Source organism: Perognathus longimembris, chromosome 7 (genome assembly GCF_023159225.1).
Source record: "Perognathus longimembris pacificus isolate PPM17 chromosome 7, ASM2315922v1, whole genome shotgun sequence".
NCBI lineage: Eukaryota > Metazoa > Chordata > Mammalia > Rodentia > Heteromyidae > Perognathus > Perognathus longimembris.
The window spans coordinates 38,222,315-38,237,357 of record NC_063167.1 but is presented as its reverse complement, the minus strand read 5'-3'; the positions used below and the strand labels follow the sequence as shown (position 1 = coordinate 38,237,357).

The window sequence follows — 15,043 nt, the reverse complement described above, 5'->3', positions numbered from 1 at the left end:
ATTTTGGTCATGCTATCCTCCAAAGGAAAATTTCCAATGTTTCCCTATGTTTCTATGTTACTAATATTTCTTATTCTTCCTTGTCTGCTTATGTGTGTGAAAGAGTCTATGTGTGCCTATGTGTGTGTGTGAGCGAGAGAGTCTCTGTGTGTGTGTGTGAGCAAGAGAGGCAGAGAGTAGGAGAGAAACATATCTACACTCATATCTTAAACCTGTTTTTGAGATTTACTGTAATGGTTCTACTTTTTTCAGTACTAGAAATAGAGTTCATGGCTCACACATGCATGCTAAGCAAGCACTCTATGGTCTTTATTTATTTATTTATTTTTATTTTGAGGCAGGGTCTCACTAAGTTACAAGCTGGCCTCAAATTTGCAATTTTCTTGCTTTTGCAAGAAGCAATTCCATTTCAAGCAATTATCTCTAACAGAAAAGAAAGAAATCTATGTACAAAATATCCTTTTCAGGATTTTTATAAAATAAGAACCTATGTGTCCAAATATATAATAAAATTCTAAGCACATTATAGAAGATTACTCAATAAGACCACTTAAATATATGCTGTATATATAGTAAATCATTTCCAGTGACCTGGAGAATACTTAAACTACTATGACAATTTTTAAACAGCAGAGTACAAAATTGTTATGCACAGTATGATCTCAAGTCAGCTTTTAAAAGTATTTGGAAAAAATGTTTAGAAGAAAAGTTGCATATCTTTGGAAGATTATGCTCATTTTCGTCATATTTCTTTCTGCTGCCCCCAATTTTTTAAACACTCAAGGTATGCTACTTCATACTCAATGAAGAAAATCAATTTGGAGTCTGTCATTTGCCTTACCTATTCCCTGCTCTCCTGACTGTAGCACCTCTTTGACACCTTCGTGCCCATGTTCATGTCAAATATGAGTATGTGTACTTAGCAAACCGTGTACCTAGTGCTGAGCTTGTGGTGAATATAACTGGAATCTATGTCCTGCTTCTACTTTCTGGGAGCTTAGAAAACAGAAATACATGGGGCTGGGGATATGGCCTAGTGGCAAGAGTGCTTGCTTTGTATACATGAGGCTCTGGATTCAATTCCCCATCACCACATATACAGAAAACAGCCAGAAGTGGCACTGTAGCTCAAGTGGCAGAATTCTAGCCTTGAGAAAAAAGAAGCCAGGGACAGTGCTCAGGCCCTGAGTCCAAGCTCCAGGACTGGCAAAAAAAAAAAAAAAGAAAGAAAGAAAACAGAAATACATGAGCCCAGAAGTTAGGAGTCATTGCTGAGCTCCTTCTCATGGGCTCCAAAGGTAAGAAATGTTGAAAAGACGGAGGTCAGCTACCCCTAGACAAGTCTGAATTTTCTTAGCTGCAGCTTCCACGCTGAGTCCCTGGTAATCCTATTGGACAGTTGGGACAATAATCTTCAGGGGACAGTGACATCCACCAAATTCCTTGAAATCTATGTGTTCACTATCTTCCCAGTGAATGGCTACTAGTGTGTTTGAGTGCTCACATGACAGATACAGTGATGGTTAATAAAAATGTGCTCCTTTATTGTGCTATGTCAATGAAGGATGTTCTCATAGCTTTGTGAAGAAATGTTCTGAGGTAATAGGTAGTCTGTTAAGGACCACAGACTTTGGAATCAGATACACCTATGTCCAATGCCATTAGCCATTCTGTGACCATTGATTTCCTTCTTTGTAAGACATTATGGGTCACTACTCTGCAGGATCAATGCAGTCCTTACTATGAAAACTGAATGAGATAAATTAGGTAAGATGCCTAGCATAAGACAGATGCTCACATAGATGCTCAGATACATTTAAAAAATTGGCTTCCCTTATAGTTGCCTCTCTCTTCCTTGTGTCCTCTTTTTCTCAGATCCCCTAAAACCAAATACTAGTTGGCTTAGCTTGACTCATGCTGTTTAATAGTAGACATAAAGAAAGAGGCTTATAAAAGAGATGAAATGTGATCACAAGTAGGGTAATCTGGTTTCAAATTTAGATCACTGCAGATCAAGTGTCAGCAGACTACAGCCTATGGGGCAAATGTGGTCTGCTATTTGTTCCTGTAAATAATGTCACAAGAATAGAGCTGAGCTGGGCACTTGGTCACTCATTCCTATAATCTTAGCTACTCAATTGGCTAACAGCTAGAGAATCATGGTTCAAAACAAGCCCAGGTAGAAAAGTCCATAAGACTCATCACCAAAATAACCAGCAAGAAGCTGAATGGGAGGCCTGGCTACAGTTTCACAATGTCATTTGAGCAAGCCAGCCAAGCAAGCACAAGACCTTGAGTTCAAAGCCTAATATTGAAAAGAAAGAAAGAAAGAAAGAAAGAAAGAAAGAAAGAAAGAAAGAAAGAAAGAAAGAAAGAAAGAAAGAAGGAAAGAAAGAAAGAAAGAAAGAAAGAAAGAAAGAAAGAAAGAAAGAAGGAAAGAAGGAAAGGAAGGAAGGAAGGAAGGAAGGAAGGAAGGAAGGAAGGAAGGAAGGAAGAGAAGAAGAGAAGAAAGAGAAGAAGAGAAGAAAGAAATAAAGAAACAGGACAAAGTAGAATTGAATATTTGCCATGGAGATGATATAGTCAACAAAGCCTAAAATATTTAGTATGGGATTTTGCCATATATTATTAAAATATATTTCTAGGTGGATTTTTGATACTTTGTGAAGAGAATTATCTGGAAACTACTTGTGATCCTATAAATGTTTAATAGATCAATTCTAATTTGCCACCTCAAAATAATTTTCTTCTCAGCAATGATGATAAACTGAAAACTTGGAAGCCAACATTTTTGAATCCAAAAGGGAAAAAAGAGAAGAAAGATGCCGAAGGAACAGAAAGGTAGGTGTACAGGTGCACAGGTGCCCTTACACGTGCAGTGCTGCAATTCCCACCTCTGGGAACCTAAGGCAAGTCATGAAATCTGACTCTCATACTGTCAACAAAATGAGAGCACACCTTCCTTACAGACTCATCATCAACAAAATGAGAGCACATTTCCTCACAGTGCAGCATCTGAATCATTGAATTAAAAGAGACAAGGACAACCTTAAGATCCACACATTTACCCTCATCCTCTTCTTCTCCATTTTTGGCAGAAGAGGAATGATGGTGAATGAAAAACTTCCAATCTCCTTTCATACTATAAGAATTTTTCTCCTTAAAGATAGAATACCAATGAAAACTTGCACAAAAGGCTGAGAAAAGGAGATAATAAATATCACATAAGACTAATTTCCCTAAAGCACACTATAACTCTAATTATGACTATAGTTCATGTTATTTTTAAAATGCTTCATTTGCCAGGCACTGTTGGCTCATGCCTGCAATCCTAGCTACTCAGGTGGCTGAAGTAGGGAGGATTTTGCTTTGAGTCCAGCAAGGTAGGAAAGTTTCCTAGGTTCCATCTCCAAAATAACCAACAAAAGCTAACCTGGAAGTATGACTCAAATGATAGAACATCTGCATAGCAAGTGAGGCTCTGAGTTCAAATTCTAGTACCATCCAAAAAAGTAAAAAGCTTCTTCAACTCACTAACTAGCCTTCATTCACATAATTCAGGCCCACTGCCTGCATGGAAGGGCATGGTTTTTGCTGACTTCGGTATTATCCTACCTCTCTGTTCCACTATTCTCAGTTGCTAAGCTACAGATCCAAGGGAATTACTTGAACAAATGTGTTGGGGAAATCCTTAGTAAACAGTCAATGAGCCATGAACAGTGTTGTCTGTCTGTTCTGGGAAACCTGTGTAGAAAAGACTTACTGGGGCATGGCAAAAGAAGTTAGACATGGGTCTCCACCAACTCTAAACACAGAGCACAGCACAGAATGACCATTCTCTTCAGTTTATTTTCTTTGGTTTTAGACTTGATGTAATTTGTTTTTCCCTGGTTGGAAAGATGTATAGACTAGAAAAGCAGATTTTTTTTTTACATTTAACTTCCTACTTTACATAGGTTTACATTGCACAGCAAAGTGTTGTGGGAGGAGGGAAATTTCATCTTTAAAAGTTTGGATTCTTCCCCAAGAGAGCCTTCAGCACATTGATGACTACTAATATGTCTTTCTAGGAAATAATTTTCTAGTACTTTTCATGTCTTTAAACAAACTGACATAATAGGGCATTTTTATGCTCAATTGCTTAAATGTGAAAATGTGGTCCTGTAGATTGATGGAACGATTTCCTTGATCCTTTAAAATGGTTTCTTACTCTACCAGTAAGTAAAAAATACTTCCTATACTATTTCAGTCCCCTATGCTTTTGTGTGAGTGTCTATATGTGTGTATGTGTGTGTGTATACAAGGTTTCACTTGGCTTTTTTGCTTAAGGCTGGTCCTTTACCACCTGAATCACAGCTTCACTTCTGGCTTAAAAAATATTTGATGCTAAAATCAAAGGGGCTACAGTTACATAAGTCAGGCAAAGAGTACATTTCCTTTGGGACAGTGTTATCCCTTCCCTCACTCTCTTCCACTTCTGGCTTTTGGGCAGCTTAATTGGAACTAAGAATCTCCTGGATTTTTCTGCCGAGGCTGGCTTCAAACCACAATCCTCAGATCTTAACCTCCTGAGTAGTTAGGTTTACAAGCATGTGCCATCAGGACCCAGCCAATTGTGATTTTCTTAATAAATGATGATGGCAATCAGGCCATGCAATCTGGCCTAAATGGCCTCAGTAGATGATGTATGCATAGAGAAAAGGGTGATTCTTGAGCTGGAAAGGAAATGTAGGTTGGGGCCAATTATAAAAAGTTTATGTGCAAAACTAACTCTGGTACACTGCTGGGGGGAATGTGAACTAGGACAACCACTGCAGGAGTCAGAGAGTCCTTGAAGAATTAATAATGAATCTAGCTTTTGACCCCATCAGACCACGTAGGCATAGACAAAGAAAAGTAAAGCCATATATAAGAGAGATACTTGCAGACCTATGCTCACTGCAGAGCTATTCATAATAGCAATTAGTATACAAATAAAAAAACTGTAGAGTCATCTGAGGTGCTCAACAACCAATTAATGAATAATTAACTTATGGTACATGTATGACATGGAATATTCCTCAGCCATAATGAAAAATGAAATTATATCATTTTCAAGAGAATGAACAGAACTCAAGATTATCATGTTAAATGAGATGAACTAAATGCAAAAAAGGCAAATATCATGTTTTTACACCTTTGAGGAATATAGATCTCAAAGACATATACATATTTATCTACAAATATATACACATGCTTGGGCATACACATATTCATATAACATGATTGTAGTGTGTCACTATTGGGGGAGAAGGAAAGAGAATGATGGGAGAATAATATTCTAATACACTGTGTCTATGTATATAGATGGCAAAAAGAATCTCATTGGAAGCTGTTGAATAATGGCAAGTTAGGGGGAAATGTGAAAGTGAGCAAGAGAGGAGTTCAATTTAGCTAAATGATAATATGTGCATGTGTGAAATACCATGGTAAAACTCTTTGCAGAATTAGCATACACCAAAAATGGAAAAAAAAAAGAATGACAGGAAATTAAAACAAGCCCTTTTGGGGGATGGGGTGGCTGGGGGGGGCAGGGTGAATGACAGTACTTACATGCAGTATTTACATATATGTAAACAGACTAAGGAAACCTGTTGAAATTGCACAAATAGGGCAGGAATAGAGAAAGGTAGAGGAGTGAGTTTGATCAGGGTACTCTGTATACATGTATATATCGAAATGTTGTGAGGAAACATTCCTTATACAACAAATAGATACTAGCATATTTTAAAAGTAATAATAAAAAGCTCATGTACTGTACTAACAGGGTTTGGTTTTCCCTCAAGGCAGCTGAGGGGCACTAGAAGGTCTTACACAGGCAATATTATGATTAATTACATTTTGAAAGGGCACCCTTGGAAGCAGGTGTGCAGAGGAGGAAGGTTTTCAGGAGTAGCAAGGTGGTGGTATTTTGAGCAAGGCATGTTTAAAGAAAGGGATGAAGGAGGCACACTATAATAAAATGGGCCAGACTTGGTTGACAGCTCTCCTCCTTCCCATTAGACAGACTGTCTAATGAGCAAAACTCGTCTCACATTCCAAATCCTTCAGCAAACAGATAGCACTGTGTTCTTAGACTTGTCATTCCCTGGAAACACTAAAGGCAAGAGCCTTACCCACAGTTGCTGGCTTCCATTGAATAATCTGAGGGGAAGTGGGAAGAATGACAAATTTCCTTACATTTTTCTTCAGTAGATTTTTTTAATAGTTCTAGATCTGATTCCAAAAAGCTCACCTTTCTCCCTTTTCTTTTCCTTTCCTTCCTTATCTTTCTAACCCCTCTGTTCTCTTCCCCCTCCTCTCCCTTTCTCTTCCATTTCTTCCTTATGTATAAGGTTTGAAATCCAGTCCTTGCACTTACAAAGCAAGTGCTCTGCCACTTGAGCTATGCCCCCTGTCCTTTCATGCTTTATTTTTTTTATACAGGGTCTCACGCACTGTTCATCTCTGGCCTCAGACCATGACCCTTCCATCAACATCTGGGGTGACAGATGTGAGACATAGCACCCAGCTTGTATTTGATAGAATCTTGATAACTTTGGCCTGCACTGGCTTCAAATCAGGATCCGCAGAGCCTTCTCTCTCTGCCTCCCAAGTCACTTGGCTTAGAGGCATGACCTATGGCATCCATCTCAGTGTTTCTTGTTCACCTTAAATTGTTTCATCAGTCCTTTTTATAATATTTTAAATTCTTAATTTAACATATTTGTGAAGTATACAATAACGTGTTAGTACATGTATATGATGTAAAATGTTCAGATCAGAGTACAACTCATATCTATCACCTCATTTCCTTGGGTCAGGAACAATTTCTAATAGTTTTGGAATATATCATTAATTGCTGTCAACTACCATTAACCTACTCTTAGAAGTCATTCCTACACTCCACCTGTAATTCTTGTAGCCATGTGTCGTCCTATATCAACTTTATGTTATTCCAAGTTAATGTGCTATCAGATAAAGTTCTTTACTAGGGATGAGGATATAATCAGTGGTAGAATGCAGGGTTAGCAAATGTGAGGCCCTGGATCTGACCCTCACAAACTGAAAACAAAAAACTGCATACAAGTACACACTAAATGATAAGAAAAAGTGATTGGTATTACAGCTGTTTGACAATCTGCTGTAGTAGAAGATTGTAGGTATAAATAAATACAAAATATGGACATATAACATACAAATTTATATCTGTATTTATCTTGAAACAGGGTGAATTTGTAACATTTTATTATAGCATATTTAACCCTCTCGGCATTATGTTTTGCCAATTTACTTCAGCTCTTTATTTATTTATTTATTTATTTACTTACTTACTTACTTATTTTCCCCCCTGTATTGTCAAAGTGAATTACAGAGGGGTTACAGTTTTATATGTAAGGCAGTGAGTACATTTCTTTTTCAACTTGTTACCTCCTCCCTCATTTCCCTCCTCCTCCCTCCCATTTTCCCTCTCCCCCCATGAGTTGTACAGTTGGTTTAAACCAAATGGTTTTGTAAGTATTGCTTTTGGAATGGTTTGTCTTTTTATCCTTTGTCTCTCAAATTTGATATTCCTTTCCCCTTCCCTAGTTCTAATACCAGTATGAACAGTATCCAGGGTACTCAGATAAGATATAGTGATAGTTGGGGTACAACCACAGGGAGGGAATGCAAGAGAAACAAAACAAAACAAAACAATCAATCAAACAGACAGACAGGAAAAAATCCCAAAAGGTATGGTTTCACATGGAATGTTGCAAATAATTACAACAGTAATATACCACTTGTTTCCATAACATGGAGTTCATTCCACTTAGCATCATGTTATGTGATCATATGGGTGTAGCTATTGGGCTATTTTGATCTTTTGCTATGACTAGCCTAAATCATGTACTAGCTATTCCCTATAAGGGGCACCATAGGGTTTATGTTTCTTTGGGTCTGTGTCCCTTCACTTAGTATGATTATTTTCAACTCCTTCCATTTCCTTATGAATGGGGCAGTAATATTCCTTCTGATAGAGGCAGAGAATTCCACTGTGTATATGTACCACAATTTCCTGATCTACTCGTCTACTGAGGGGCATCTAGGTTGGTTCCATGTTTTAGCAATGACAAGTTGTGCTGCAATGAACATAGTTGTGCTGATGGCTTTAGTGTGGCCTTGCTTGTAATCTTTTGGGTAGATGCCCAAAAGTGGGGCTGTTGGATCATAGGGGAGCTCTACGTTTAGCCTTCTTAGGAACCTCCACACTGCTTTCCAGAGCAGTTGAACAAGTTTGCATTTCCACCAGCAATGTAGTAGGGTTCCTTTTTGGCCACATCCCATCCAGCATTTGTTATTATTAGATTTCCTGATAATGGACATTCTTATTGGGTGACTTTGTAACATTTTATTATAGCATATTTAACTGTCTTGGCATTTTTGTCAGTTTTCCTTCCAGAAATTTCTTCAGAACCAAGAAGCAAAACTTAGAAAATAAAATGGAAAGAGAAGAAAAACTTTTTAGAGAAAGATTTCAGGTATGTTTCTCTCTAAAAGTGAAAATGAGCAATATTAATGGCTAGGAATGTCTATCTTTAAAAATTGAGTAAGATAGAGATGTGGTCTTTGACTAGGAAATGCTGAAATTCCTGATTAATTCCTATATATGCCTTTGTATATTTCTAAGCTATTCTGTGCGGCTCTGTTCCACTGTCATTCTTTCCTCCCATTATCTGGGTAAAATCAGCCTCTCAGTATATTTTATACATCTACTATACACAATTATTTTTGGTCAATTATGGGGCTTGAACTCAGGGCCTGGGCACTGTCCCTGAGCCTCTGTGTGCTCAAGGCTAGTGTTTTACTACTTGAGCCACAGTGCCACTTCCAGTTTTATGAGTAGTCAATTGGAGGCACAAGTCTCAAGGGGTCTTTTCTCCCTCAGCTGCCTTTGAACTGCAAGCCTCAGATTTCAGTCTCCGGAGTAGCTAGAATTACAGGCATGAACCATGGGCGCCCTGCTAATACACAAATTTTATAACTCCAATTAGTTATATTATAGTGAGCACATCTATGTGTTGCCTGAAGCTAACTTAGATCTCTTTGGAAAGTGATACTGTCTTGTTCAAGTTGCTCCTCAGTTCCCAGCATAGAACCACCTGTGAAATGTTTGGTGAATGAATGAATGAATGAATGACAAAATAAACAAACACATGAGAGGTACTTGAATGAATGAAAGGAGGAATAAAGAAGCATCTGAAACATTTTGTCTACTTATTCTGTCATGAAGGGTCCCAGGAGCATTTTTACACTGTTACAAAGCTCAAATAATCCTTTGTGATTTCATATATTATCAAAGTGAGAAGCATGTTTAACATCTTCAAGTACAAAGAAACCTCCCACAGATAAGGTTTAGGCTTCTCAACATGGCCTGGGAAGCTCTTCCTGTAGTGTTCCTGGTTTTATCTCCTGGTACTCTGTCCTTTCACTTTCTGCTTTGGCAGCAACCTGCTCACCAGTCTTCTTCCACCTCCTTTCTCTAGGCAGTTGCCTAGAAAAAGGCTTAACTTGTTCATTAATCAGGACCCAGCTTCTTCTCTTCCAGGAAGACTTACTCAAAATTTGCCTAATTTAAAAACAAACAAAAAACTCTTCTATTCATATAAATAACTAAGCAATCTGTAGCTTACTGCAATTACATGTTTTTATCCTATTAAATGGTAAGGTTCCGGGGCAGAGGATTGTCATATTGATCCCTGGAGCAGCATACACTGCCTAACATGAGAGGGAGGGAGGAAGGGAGGCAAGGAGGGAGGGATGTAGGGAGGAAGGGAGGGAGGGAGGGAGCAAGGGAACTAGGGAGGGAGGGAGCGAGGGAGGGAGGGCACAAGGGAGGGAAGGAAAAAAGGGAGGGAGGGAGGGAGGGGGCAAGGGAGGGAGGGAGGAAGAAGTCAGTGCTAGTGGCTCACAGCTGTAATCGTAGCTATTCAGGACACCGAGAGCCTCCTGGTTCAAAGCCAGCCCAGGCAGAAAAGAAAGTCTGTAAGACTCTTAGTACCTCCAATTAACCATCAGAAAACTGGAAGTGAAGCTGTGGCTCAAAGTGGTAGAGTGCTAGCCTTGAGCAAAAGTGTTTGAGGACAGTGCTCAGGATTTGAGTTTAAGCCTCACCACTGACAAAAAGCAAACAAACAAAAAAACCAAACTTAAGGCAACTAGCAAATAAACCTCTGGTGCTAAGTCTTACTTTGGTGATAGCTGATTAGAGTTACTATACTTAGGCAAGTATGATCTGAAATTATCTACTGCAATTTCTGATGCTATTTGATTAGGAAAAACCCAACAGGATAAAATTGCTTATTGCAAAGATCCCTACTGCACCCCATCTATCTTATACAGGACACAAATTCAATTTTCTTTGTATCTCTATGGTTCTATTCTTCACCATCAGAGGTTCATTTCCAGTTTCACTAGAAAAAAAATTATGCCATTTCAATAGTTTTTACCTGGTTCACATTACAAAGTTTTTGGTACCTCATTGATGCCTGGCATTGTAGGCACAGTTTTGTCTTTTCATTTTCTAAGACATTATGTTTATTAAGTGAGACATGTTGTGTATATTTATAGTAGTATTAAACAGTAAGTTGTACGTGGCAGTCATAAAAATGTCTGTGGAGTGGTTAAAAGATATATCAAATAGAAGAATCAGCATGAGCAAAAGCACAAGAAAGAAAGGGAGTGGTCTATTCCAGGACTGCCCATAGCTTCAGGAGGCTTCAATACAGAGCACAGAGATGGAGGAACAGGAATGAGAGCCTGCAAAGGACCCTGAATGTCAAGCTACAAGTGTGGGTCTTATTCTAAAAGCAGTGAAGGGTTTTCAGACCTTCCTAACTAGGAAGGGGATCTAATTACATTTGTATTTTAAGTAATCACAGAGATTCAGAGTGCAGCAACGTCTGGAGAGACTAAGAAGACCAGTTATTAAGAAGTTGTTATAACTAGGCACTGGTAGCACATGCCTGTCTTAGCAACTCAGGAGACTGAGCTCTGAAGATCATGGTTCTAAGGCAACCCAGCTGGAAAGTCCATGAGACTCTTATCCCCAATTAATCACAGTAAAAGCTCGAAGTGGTGCTGTGGCTCAAGTAGTAGCATGCTAGCTTTGGGCAAAAAAGCTCAGTCACAGCTCCCAGGCCCCAAGTTCAAGTACCATGATGAACAAAAATAGAAGTAGTTATTTTAGCAGGTGAAAGGAAAATCTACCTCTTAGACTATACTTGGTACAAAGTGATCTTATATCATCCATATTCAGGGTAGTTCCAAGAGTGGAAAGAAGGACTGTTTTTCATATATTAGTTATAAACAGGCAAAGGGAGATATCTAGCGACTCTCATTTTGGTGAAAAGGCACCTGTCATTTTAGCTTCATATTTGGATTTTCTTTCCTTTTCTGACCAATCGATTTGTTAGAAGGTAAAATACATGCAAATGGACAAACCAGTTACACACACACACACACACACACACACACACACACACAAAACACCCACTTCTGTGTGATTAGAAATCAAATTTCCTACCAGTTTTGTTTCCCCACAAATGCCTGCCTCTCACTGAAGTAGGAATGAGAATTAGCCCACATATACCCAACCCCTACCACTTTTGAGATATGTAAGAATATTATAAACCCTGTGGCACAAGAACAGGGTTTGTTGTTAACATCTTTTCAGGGTTTAGAAGTAACTATGATTATAATAGCATATCCATATCTTCTCTCTGGCAGGATTTACCCCACTACAATTAGCCAGTGAGTGTAAAAACCATAGTGCAAATATCATCAGGCCAACCAAATGTAAGATTATAGTTCTTTCCTCTTAAATGTCTTTCCTTTCATAGTATATGTTCCTGTTATTTGCTGCTTCTCCAAGTATTAGTCAATAACTAGCATCCTGACTTTTATGGAGGTTACTATACTATATCCTCCACTAATTTTGTCATAATGAATAAGAGTAATAACAATGGAAGGATTTTGTTTTTACTGGCAACTTCTCCTTGTAGTATGACAAAGAGATTGTCGTCATCAACAGAGCAGTGGCATGTTCCAGGAACTCAAGAAATGGAATACTTGATTTGCCAATAACTCCTGGAGAACAACTAGAAGTCATCGATACCACGGAGCAAAATATGGTGATATGTCGCAATTCTAAAGGCAAATGTAAGTGTGTTGGCTTTCTGCCTATAAAATGTCTAATAACTATTAAACAAAAAAATTTAAAGCATTTTCTGTGAAGAGTTCAGGTTAAGTAATGGTGACTTTTATCCCTATAGATGGATACGTCCTCATTGAACATCTACAATTCAAGTAAGTTGTCTGATTTTTACTCAAATCATTCCTTCTTAATACTTAAGATGGTGTCCTGCGGATATTAGTCTGAGGGAAAGATTATTGAATTATTTTTAAAATATGTATGAGGTATCCTAACTCTCCTATAAAGAGTGCTAGAAAGCGAAATTAGTGTATCTTCTGAGTATAGTACCAAGCTGACAAAGCACAGTTTAAAGGAGCATAAAATACTAAACTGAGCAACAGTTTCTCCAGAACTCTCCCTTGCATTGCCTCGGTTTAAAATGTTTTCTTTTTCTGTTTTTCCTCAGGCACCAAGGTTGGTCACGTTAGGAAGGTCAAGTCTGATGGGAAGAACAAAGACCTGCACAGGTGTGAAGGGCTTCTGTAGCCCTGAGTCTTGCCTCCAGAACTTTGCTTCTTGTCCAAACAAGGAAGTTGAGATGAAACGTCATTGGGAACTCTGAGAAGGGAGACAAAGGCAGCATCTTCCTGGAGATGGAGGCTTTTCTTCTACACCTTTAATTTTCAATGTTTATTTTACTGCCAGTTCAAGAGAATGTGAAAGACTATGTGTTAGCCGATGAGCACTTGCTTAATGAGCCATATCCAAAAGTTGGAAATTGTGCCTTATAGCACTCAGTCAGATGTGCAGATAGTTAGTGGGCTCCTAATACTAGTGCACAAGCAAGCATTTGTGATGCTACATGTTGTGCATTTAAAATCTGACATTAATTCTGAATAGTAAATAAGGTGACCATGTTCTTTTACTCAAATATTAGGTGTAACTGTGAAATACATGTTTCCCCCCCTCTTTTACGAAAAAAATCAGATGAAATGCTGTTGAACTTTAGTTTTCTTTGGAAAGTTTGCCAAAAAAAAGAAATTATTTTAAAATTAATTCTTAAACTCTTCCTAACTATGAGCATTTTAAGACAAATCTACATATATTAAACAAAATTTTTAGCAAAACGGTACATGCTGCACCACTGTAAAACACCGTTACCTAAAAGAGAAAAGTATTCATTGATTTATGCCTCTAAACCTATCCAAATAGATTAGTTTACATGAAAGTAAATAGAAGCTAAAACAGTTGTAAATAACATTGTATTTTAAAAATGATGTGTACTATGCATGTGATAAATAAATTCTATATATACATTTAACTGTTTTAAAGATTTCAGTGGCTTTATCTGCACTAACTGAAGAAGTTTACCCAGTTATTTAAGCAGAGTGATTTGGCCCTCAAGGAGAGAAGAGAATGTTTCCATGGCTTTATCCTTCATATGCTGAGACTTCTTTTTAAGATTCTAATATTGTTTTCTTCTACTGCATGTTCCATATGGCACCTGCCAATAAAGGCTTGTCTTCAAGACAGGAAGCAAAGGTACAGAGTTTAAGAGGAGAGAATAGGTAGAGATTATTTTATCACAGATACTGTAAATAGTGAGAGGAGTGGCCAGAGGATCAAGAAAGATGTTACAGAGATGATACGGAAATTCCAGCACAGAGTTGGAAAATGCATCTTCTGTCTAGTGACTGGTGTCCTTGAAAATCTATAAATGACAACTAGCTCACAGTCAGGAAGGAAATAGGAGCCTTGTCCTCCAGCAGCACAGAACTAAATTCTGCCCCAAACATGAATGAACTAGCAGCAGATTCTCCCAAAGCCCCAGTCTATCAACTGTTTGGTTTTTCACTTGGTATGACTTGAAGTGGAAAACAGCAGCAGCAGCAACAAAGCCAGTGAAGTCCACTGGGTTTTTTACTGTATGATAATAAATTTGTAATGTTTTTACTAAGTAGTTAAGAAATTTCTATGATGTTGTTTAGAAAAACCCAGTTAAGCCCACTGGACTTCTGAAGTATAAGGTAATAAATGCGTTTTGAGTCCTTACATCTGAAGTCATAGCAACAACAGTAAAGTCATGTGGTAACAAAAGTTGAACACTACAGCATAGAGTGTCACAGACAGGCAGGGGCAGAGAAGATGATGGGAGATCTCCAGTGAGTCAAGGCAATCTCTTTCTACAACAGCTTGCCCAAGAACTATCAGTTGACATACAGCATAATAGTTAAATGACTGAAGAGAAACACAAAAGACCTTTCAAATTAATCAGACTTTAATTTGATTTTGTGCATATAGGTGGTCAGACCCTGTGTTTGTTGCTGATGAATTCTATACAGTGCAAACACTACAAAAACCGTCTACCGAGGAATTGTGTAGTTGACAACATCCCTTTTCCTCCCCACCCATCATTTAACACGCTCAAAGGTACATAACAAACAAAACTGAAATTTTAGTCTATGGTTATTAAAGTACTGGAAGTCTTTGTTTCTTCTCCTCTGAATCTGATTATAAAAAGTGGTCCCAATTTCCAAAATGTAAAAATACTTTAAAATACAGATGTAACCCTAGCCAGGTCCCAGTGGCTCATGCCTGGAATCCTAGCTACACAGGAAGCTGAGATCTGAGGATTGCAATTTGAAGCCATCCTAAGCAAGAAAGTTTGTGAGACTCTTATCTCCAATTAATCACCAAAAAAGCTGGAAGTGGAGCTATGGCTCAAGTGGTAAAGCACTAGCCTTGAGCTAAATAAATAAATAAATAAACAACAGGGACAGTGCCCAAGCCCTGAATTCAAGCCCCAGGACTGGCAACCCTCCCCACCAAAATAAACCCATACATTACAAA

At 38.2% G+C, this 15,043-nt stretch overlaps 1 protein-coding gene across 1 annotated transcript in view; it reads left to right on the top strand.

Annotated features, from left to right (window-relative positions):
* The window catches only part of Fyb2 (FYN binding protein 2), a 71,802-nt gene extending 58,625 nt beyond the window's left edge, over positions 1–13,177 (top strand). Inside the window, 5 exon segments of the mRNA XM_048351412.1 lie at positions 2,755–2,841; positions 8,450–8,540; positions 12,063–12,219; positions 12,333–12,366; positions 12,660–13,177. Coding sequence (XP_048207369.1) covers positions 2,755–2,841; positions 8,450–8,540; positions 12,063–12,219; positions 12,333–12,366; positions 12,660–12,681 — 391 coding nt within the window. The 3' untranslated portion in view covers positions 12,682–13,177.
* Positions 13,178–15,043: the final 1,866 nt, after the last annotated feature.